The 9,244-nt window shown below is 39.3% G+C and overlaps 1 protein-coding gene across 1 annotated transcript in view; it reads left to right on the top strand.

The window, feature by feature from the left end:
* The first annotated feature begins 419 nt into the window (after window positions 1–419).
* NCAM2 (neural cell adhesion molecule 2) overlaps window positions 420–9,244 on the top strand; it is a 269,390-nt gene continuing 260,565 nt past the window's right edge. The window contains 4 exon segments of the mRNA XM_044441751.1: window positions 420–479; window positions 957–1,025; window positions 1,027–1,175; window positions 1,177–1,289. Of these exon segments, the coding sequence (XP_044297686.1) occupies window positions 420–479; window positions 957–1,025; window positions 1,027–1,175; window positions 1,177–1,289 (391 nt within the window).

Here is a 9,244-nt window from a genome sequence, read left to right as displayed (position 1 = left end):
TTCCTCCTGGCTGGAATTGCTTTCTTTTCCCTGTTCTCTCTTTCAGTCCTATGCACAATTTTCCCAATTAGAATTTCACTTTAACTCTGCCTTTCTCTTTGGACCTATTATCATCTTGTCAGTCATTTTCCACGCACGTTGGTCTCAGATGGCATTACAGATGCCTCCTTCCTCCCTATCCCTCCCCATCATCACCTCCCGCAGCTCTCTCGTTTCCTCCTATCCATTTCAATATCCATTCACCCACTCCACTTCCTCGGCAAAGCCGTATCTGTGCAGCCACTCCCAGGCTTGGCGTTCAACATTCAGCGTCGGAAAGCACCAGCACCCTCGCATCTCGCCCCCGTCCCCGCCACACACACCTTTGGAAGCGTCTGTAGGCAGATATGAATGGCCGGTCCCTCTCTCAGCAGTAGCATATGCATGAGAGCCTTCGACAACCACCTCCCTCACTACAACCTGTCGCACTTCATATGCATGTAAGCGCGTCCCCCGCCCCGCCGCCCTTCGCAATCTCTATGTGCGTTTATGCTTCGGCTCTCCGAACCTGCAACCCCCCCCCCGACCCCGCTTCCTTCCCGCAGCGCTTGCATTTTGCTCCCTTCTCATGAACAGAGGCTTCTCCCGCACATCCACGCAGAAAGCAGCCGCCGCCTTTCCTTTCCCACGGGAGAGCCTTTAACCCTCGCTCACGCGGACACACGGACACAGAGCGCGCGAGAGACCCTGTTCCAAGCAAGAAGCGCCCTTGGGTGGCATCACGCTGGGCGCGAGGCGCGGAGCATCCTCCGAGGCCGGCCAGCAGCATCCTCGGAGAGCGAAGAGGCGGAAGAATTTCCCAGTGCTTCACGCCCCCGCTCCCCTTCGCTCTCTCCGCTCTACCAGCTGGACCGGCTCCTGCCAGACCGTGTATGCATGCTCGCGGAGGGATACTACCCATCGCTTCATATGTATAGCGGCTCCTCCTCTGCCGCCGCTGCCGCCGCCTCCTTGATATAGCCAAGCGCTAAGCGGCGCTTGTAGTCACTTGGTGAGCGGCGCTGCTCGGGCTTTGGTGCTGGAGTTTTCTCTCTTGCTGTGTGCGTATGTGTGTGTTTGTTTGACTGAAGGGTGAGACTTCACAGCCAAGAGGAGACGCAGGAGAGCGGCGGCGGCAAGCAAAGAGCCAGAGCGAGCTTTTCCTGTGCTGCGCAGCGCCTCGAACTTGGGAACTGTCCACCAGCGCGAGCTCCTGAAAATGAGCCTCCAAACTCTCTACCTGCTCGGATTGTTTCTCGGTAGCGGGCAAGGTAGGAGGTTTTCTCCTCCTCCTCTTTCCTTTTCTTTCCCTTTCCCTCTTTCCTTTACCCTTCAGATCTTCTCCAGATCTTCTTCATCGTCGTTATAAAACAAACCAAAAAATCCCCAGCAAATGCATATTTGACATTTTTATTACCTTTGCATTGGTCTCCCTCTAAATCTATATCTCAGGGGAACACTGTCTTGTTTTTTTAAAGTAGGGCGGGGGAAGGACGAAGAAGAGAAAGAAAGAAAGAAAGATGTTAACTGCAGTTTCCTTGGGAGCTTATCTTTTTCTACCTTCTTAATCAGAACAATGATTGCCCTTGTTTTTTGGTTTTTTATTTTTTTTTAACAGCAGATTTGCTCTAATGCAGTAAACGGAATGGCAGTGAATGCAAATGCCTTTCTGATATCTTAGCTAAACTTGATTTTAAAAAAAATCAATTAAAAAGGGTGAAGACAGTTCCTGACAACGAGAAATTCTGGAGTCCTCCTGTCCAAAAACAATGCTTTTTTTTTCTCCCTCTCTGATTCAATAAGGAGAGCTTTCTTCGATTTTTCTCTGAATTCACTGTCAGCAGATATTGGGTGCTGTGTTGGGTATGACACATCTGTATATCTCTAGGCACACAGCAGTTTTGATGCAAGGCGATGCATAGCATGCATATAGTCTTCAAACAAATGATAACCATGTAGTGAGAACAGCTGAAGATGTAAGCTACACCTGTATACCCCAATGTGTGTGTCTACACAAAAAGCATGTATATGTGTATATAAATGTCTGTGCAAGTAGTGCTTCTTTTAACACAGAGATGGAAGTGTGCCTGGACTATGTACTACTTACTCCTAGGTTACTTCAGGATTCCTCTACTTTTGGCCAAGGGGAGGGATTGCTGAACTATGTGAATGCGACACACCAACAGAACGTCTTTGTGCAAATTAATTGTAGCATTTCAAACTGTTCAGACAAGTTTTTGGCATGAGTTAAATACTGAGCTTAATTGCTTAGAGGAGCTTGCTTTGTGCTCCCAAAGGAAGGACTGGCAGTTTTTATTAGAGCTTACTATATTGAAGTTAGATGTTTCAAAAACAGGGTAACAGGATGTGCAGAGGAGAAGAACATGACATCTGCTCTGTGTATAAAATATATTTTTAAAGAATGGTGTGGGGGGATCCATCAGCTAGTGTTGGTTCTGGAACTGAATGCATTTTCTAGGTTGCTCTTTTCACCGAGTTATTTTGTCCAGCAGGGGGTGATAGAAGTCCACTGAAATTGCTAAGTTTGTTAATTTTGTTCTAAGTTGAGAATAGGCTTTAGACGGAAAGAGACTCGGTCTTCTGTCATCCTTCAAGCACAGCCTGACATTTTGGATGTGATTTCTTCAGTTCTCTCTTTTCATTTCTGTCCCTACCAACCCACCTCCACCCATGTTGAGTCCATGCAGTGGTATGCAAATAAGAATGAAGACACCATTCTCCTTTTTCTCTTCGGCTTTATCATAGATACTAGAAATTAAGAGCTGCAGGAACATAACTGGTTCATTAAATGCCTGTATGCAAACTGTTGCACACTTTCAAGTCAACTATAAGAGGGGCTGTTTTGCACAGAATTCTCCTATTTCTTCTAAGTCCTTGGAATGTAAGTCACTGGATGCTATTGTCTTCTGCAGACATGCATTGGTGTGTTTTTGTTGTTTCTGGGTGGGCTCTGGAGCAACTGCAATTAGTCATTCAGTAAAACCCTAATGATTTTTAATAGAGCAACAGATAGAATTAAGGCAAGGACATTAGAGGAGAATAGCTTTTAGTCTTCACATCTGCTTAGTAAGACATTTTTGGTGGTGGGTTGTTGCTAAGGATTAAGATATAAGAGCATACAAGTTTGCACATTGTCATTGCTATTGTTCTTTGGGTGGTCAAGGAAGATTACGTATCTTATCCATACATATCAGTATGAATAGAAAATTATTATTTATCATCATCATCATCATCATCATACATATTGCTTGCTGTTCTTCTGAATAGTCCAAAGCAGTTCTCAGGTGGTCTCCTACATAGAACAAGATCCTTGGGTCAGATTGTGTTCCATGATGGTGACATTTGCAAAGAAGAACTGCCAAGATAAGTTGTATGTTTGTCTGTCTCTTTTTAGTATGCCATGTGCATTATACTGTTCTTGCATTCTTTATCCACATAGCCATCATGTAAAGCAGATATTTATCCAAGGTAAATGAATATCTTCATTGAATAGGGATTTGAGCATTAACGGTCTAAGTCCAAACAAACACAGTATTGTTATCCACTGCATCATGCAGCGCTCTTAAATCAGTATGAGCATACATCTCTGTTCAGAGAAATCCATCTCACCCATATCTACAGGCACAAATCGCCTTTCTATTGTATCATATTCAAGGGGCTTAGTGACAGTGACAAGCTGTAGCTAGATAAGTTCCTGAACAGTTGTACAGTTAAAAAGCATATGGGCAGCAAAAATTGTTGTAGATTCAATAATTCTATTGCATAAGAAAGACAAATAGGAAGGAAATATCTGTTGTTCTTTAATATGAAATGTTAGTATCTCAGGGTGAAAAAATCCCTGAGGAGCACTGGGAGACAACAATTTTCTTAGGAATTATTTGGAAATTTTATTAGATTTGGGAGAAATATTGCTATGTATACTCATCTAAATCCCTTCTCTCTTTCATTCTCTATCTCACAATATCTGAAAGAAGTGGGAGCATATGGGAAACATAATAAAAAAGGCAGTAATCACTGGGGTCATTTGCTTTCAATATACAAACCCCCAAGGTTCAGGTTTTATGTTGGCAATATAGTTGCTGTGGATTTTATGAAGCATGATTGAAGCTTATTTCTTTGGGAAGCATCATGTTGATAAGGCTGGTGAAAGGATCATGTCTTTCTTTCTGAGTCATCACAGTGTTTGAGCTTCAGCAACTGGGTGCTCAAAATGACAGAAAAGGAAAAAAAAAAAATGACAAGTCTAAGTGCTGATCAGTGTCCCAATTAGATAAGAAGGCCCAGGAATCACATTCTTAAGCTTTGTCAAAGATTAACATATTTCATTCTGCATCATATCTATTATATTCAAAAAGATGTTTTACAGGCTTTGGAGTTTTTTTCCCCTTTCCATTTCTGGTAATGCCTGAAAGCTGTCTAGATCATTAAAGTTCTTGTAGACATGCTAACATTTAGCCAGAAACTCTGAAAAAGCTGATTTGCAGTACTTGCGTTGCTCTTATACTATATGTGCAAAACTTGTGTTCAGAGCAGAAGAAAGTTAACCTATTTTATCAATAAAGATGTAGAGAACTGAGAATGGATCTTAAAATCTTGTAGTGTTTAATTTTAATGAATCTTTGAACTTTTGTGCTATGCATAGTTTTATAATGCAATAGTTTTAGTACAGTGGATGAAGTAAGTCCCACTCATTTTGGAGTTGTTGCTATACTCATATAAGTTTTTGTAAAATGTAACTATGCATAAACACTCTCTGACACTTCTGTCACCAGCATCTTCTGAAACACAGAACACGGAAACACAGGTGGTTCACAACCAATCAGTGACATTGCTTAAAAGGAGGTTGGGCAAGTATCTGCCTGTAATGTTTAGGTTGTGGCATTTATGGAGCCACTTAGAATACTGAATTCTCTCTTTCTCAGTCTCTCTGATTGAAGTAGAAAAGACTAATCTGGTCTAGAAATAACAGTGTGGAGAACATCACTAAAAGTTACTTAAATTTCACGCAGACCTTCCCTGCCAGCTCCCCTTACCTCCCCTGTTCAAAAATTGTAACTATTTCAGTTACCTTTTCATTGATGAACAAAATGCATCAATGATCAGCCATTTCCATTGATTGGGAAAAGACAGAGATAAATTCCAAAAACTGGTCAGGTCTTTTATCCTTCCTTATTGCATTTCTCTGAAATAACGGTACAGCATAGGCTAGTCACCTCCTGCACTTCTTTCTTAAAAGAGAATTGGGCTTATTTTGGAAGGTAATCATGAAGGAAGTGAATGCGCCAAGTCAAGAAATCTCAGCTGGCTGATAATAAGAACATTATGCCCCATGTATGTATGCATGCATGTACAAAACTAAGAAAGGGCATAAATAATTACAATCAGTCATTGCTTGAAAAGGGATAAGGAATAATGACTCAGTGGGAGAAAGTTGCATTCAACAAATTAAAGCATTTTGTCATTGCTTTAATTGAGGGTTTAAAGTTAAAGAGGGCTTTTATTTTTACTTTTTTACATATTACTGTAAATTTTACAGTTTAGTCAATGGGATTAAATGATGGAGAACATGGGCTGCTGTGTGGTTTAGAAATCCGATAAATAAATATTGTCCATTCACATCCACTTGAAAGGTTTGTTTATAGCACCAAGGGAGACATTAGGATCTGATGATCTGTTTTGGTTTGGAGACTGTATGGAGTTTTAGGACTCTCGAATGGATAAATGGAATTCTCTTACTGAATCTTACAAGTTCCAGATTGACTCATTCTTTAAGGCACAATTTTATTTTATTTATTAATTATCTAAATTTTATCCATTCTGTACTAAGCTTTCTGTATGTTTACATCACAATCAAACCATAAAAGCACAATGAACAATAAGAACTAAAAATAATCAATACTACAGTTTGGGCAATGGATTCAGCTTTATGTAAAAGTCAGAGCTGGAATATGGAACAGGTTTTCTGTAGTGGCAATCAATCCTAAATCTTCTTGCTTTGCCATATATGAAGAAGCAGTTCTTGTGAAAAGTGGTGCCACCTATATTAATAATTGTACTGTTTATATCTTATATATATCATTATGAATAAGTTTTAGAGTGTATACAGGAATCTTTAAGTGGAGAAAAATAATACATCGTACAAAATAATGTTCAGGTAGTCCTGAACTGTCAAACTAGAATACATGTGTTCTACATATGTTTACATAAGTTTTGGTGCCAGGGCTCTTCTGCCTCCATTTTGCAAAGCCTCTTACTCATCGATCTATGAATGACTGTTACTGTCCATTTGCAATGATTCAAGAAGGGAAGATCTACGTTTAGGCCCATTAGTCTTTCATATTAACTTTTCAGTATTAGATATTTCAGGTGCAGTTGTAGGCTGTCAACCACTTTGTCCTGAAATCATTTGTTGGACTTAGCTACAGTTTTGCATTATCAGCATTCTACCAAGGCATGATCTAAGGCATGAGAATAGACTGAGAGAACTGGGTATACTCAGCCTTGAAAAAAGAAGGCTGAGGAGCTCATGATATCACTCCATAAGTACCTCAAAGGCTGTTATGAAGAGGAAGGTCAAGCTCTCTTCTTGCTGATAGCATAGTGTAGGACATGGAATAATCAACTGAAATTGCAATAACCCAGGAAAAATTTCTTCACTGTCAGAGTAATAAGACAGAGGAACCAGTTGCCTACAGAGGTCATGAGCTCTCCTACACTAGATACATTCGAAAAGAAACTGGACAGTGGGATAGTACAGATTGGTGTTCTGCAACATCAGGAATTTGGACCCAATGACCTTCCTGGCCCCTTTCAACTCTACTATTCTGTGATTCCATGAACCACAACCCACCCCAAAAAAAGTGTGGCAGGAAACTGGCTTTAAAAATATCATTTCTTTCCTCCTCCTCTACCTTTTCCAACCAATTCTTCTTTTACAAAATTAGTGGCATTTGCTCAACAGCTTTCAAGGACTACTTTTCTTAATTTACATATTTATTTCTTCCTCGATCTTTACACACACCAAAATATATCTGGGATAAATTCCACAAAAGCATTATTTATGAAATCTTGATTTTTTAAATATTTTCCTCTTCTAAACTAGATCAAAATCTAGAAGCTCACTGTGCATCTTCAGGGTTGAACTTTAGGGCTGTAATTTTGGAGTACAGGTGAACAGAATTTTATGCTCTAGTAACCAGACTGTTGGCCTTAGTATGCTATGAGTGCTTTGATTTCATCACATTTTATGCAAACCAATTATTTCTCCCTTTTGTGAATGATGAAAAATAAGACCACTTCTGTAACCTCAGCTACAGAATGTTTTAGATACAGTTCTTTGATATTGACAGCTGTGCATTATTTTTGTGCATGTGCATCTTATGCAATAATATATTCTGATCCCAGAAAGATCTCAGAACATCTCAGGAGCAACTTCTTAGAAAGTACATCTTAGAAAGGGGCCAGATAAGGACAGCAGTTCAGTGATGTAGCTATCCCAGATACACCATACTGCTATTATTGGAGTGCGAGGAATGAAGCTGGAGAATGAAGAGGGAGAAAAGTAGCAGGAGGACTGGGCTTCTGTGCTTTATCCCTGTTCCTCATCTCATTACTAGCAATCCATACTTGGTTATATTTGCAATATTATACTATCACATTTACATTATTATTTACTTTTTATACACAGTACTTTATATACACACAGTTTTCATACAATAATTGTAATAGAAGTGATATCTCTAATGTAAAACTTCTGCCAGTTTGTCTCTTGCAAAGCACAAATAGAAATGGAGTTAATTCATTTGCAAACTTTTCTTCATTGTCTAATTTTAGTCATATACAGACTTGTTTGCCAGAACCTTTATTGTATCCTCCACTTCTTCCTTTTGCAGTGGGGTTGGATATTGGCACAAGACTCCAGTCCATGTAGACTCATCAGCTACCTGAAGATTCTAATGCCTGTTACAAACAGCAGTTGTGCAGTATTTGGGCTTTGAGATCAAACAAAAGCACCCTTTTTACATTAACATTTTTGCACAAAATTTAAATCTAGGGCAAGCAGTAGCTGCTTCAAATTTACAGGACTTTTTTCTCTGGAGTCTCACTAGAGTTGTAGCATAACCATATTGGATTTAATTGCTGAATATGTTTTGCAGCTCTTATGTACTTGAAAATTAGATATATTGAACTAGCACCTTCCTGGGTAAATCTACAGTACAGATTTAAATCAGCTCAACTATATTACCTCTTCTTGGAAAACGCTGGGAATTAAGCACATTGGAGTGGGGGTAGGAAGGAAGATTATGACCCTCTATCAGAATTCTTTTCCACTATAAATAGACTGTCTTTCTAATTCTAAAAATAGAATATTGCAGCAACACTACGACTATTAAATATGCACTCATGAAATTAGTGTGGAATTTGAAGTTTTACTAGGTGACTCTTAGCCTAAGCTACCTAATGGGCTTATGGTTGTAAGGAAAAGAATTTTATAAGCCAACTTGGGTTCCCTGCAAGATAAAGAAAGGTGGGATATAAATTTAATGGAATAATAATAATGATGATGATAATGATGATGATGGTAACAGGAGTAGTAGCAATAGCAGTAGCAGTGACAATGGTAAGCTATTTATTTTATTTGTTTAAAGCTGCCCATTAGCAACATGCTCTCTGGGCGGCCATTAAAGTATAAAATTAACAACTAACAATAATAATGTAATTCAACTAAAATCTCATAATAAAGAAAATAAAGTAACAATAAAGTAATGAAATAAAAATAAAACGTAGATTAATACAATTAAAACCATGCACTGATGTAAATAGTCTAAATGGGTGCCAAAGGTGTTCCAGAAAAGGAAAGTTTTCGCCAGGCACCTGAAACTCAGTAAGGTAGGTGCCTGGAAAATCTCTAGTAGTAGAGTGCTCCATAATGGGGCTACCACAGAAAAGGCCCTTCTCTTTGCAACCTCCTTGGGGAAAGGAACTCATAGGAATGTCCCAGTTAAAGATCATAAGCTACTTGCAGTATAAGATCTTATAGTATTTATGGTAGTGCTGTGATGGCTTATGTGATCATATACCAACTATGCTATTAAGATATTGCATTGCAGGTTCCAGGAATGTATTCTGTAAAGTCTGAAGTCATGTGTTATTTCCACATTGTCTGTTGTATACCATATTGATCACAATTAAAGAGCTATAATAA

This window comes from Varanus komodoensis, unplaced genomic scaffold (genome assembly GCF_004798865.1).
Source record: "Varanus komodoensis strain SLA01 unplaced genomic scaffold, ASM479886v1 scaffold4, whole genome shotgun sequence".
Lineage (NCBI taxonomy): Eukaryota > Metazoa > Chordata > Lepidosauria > Squamata > Varanidae > Varanus > Varanus komodoensis.
Note: the sequence above shows the minus strand (reverse complement) of the source record. Positions and strands in the feature narration are given on the sequence as shown.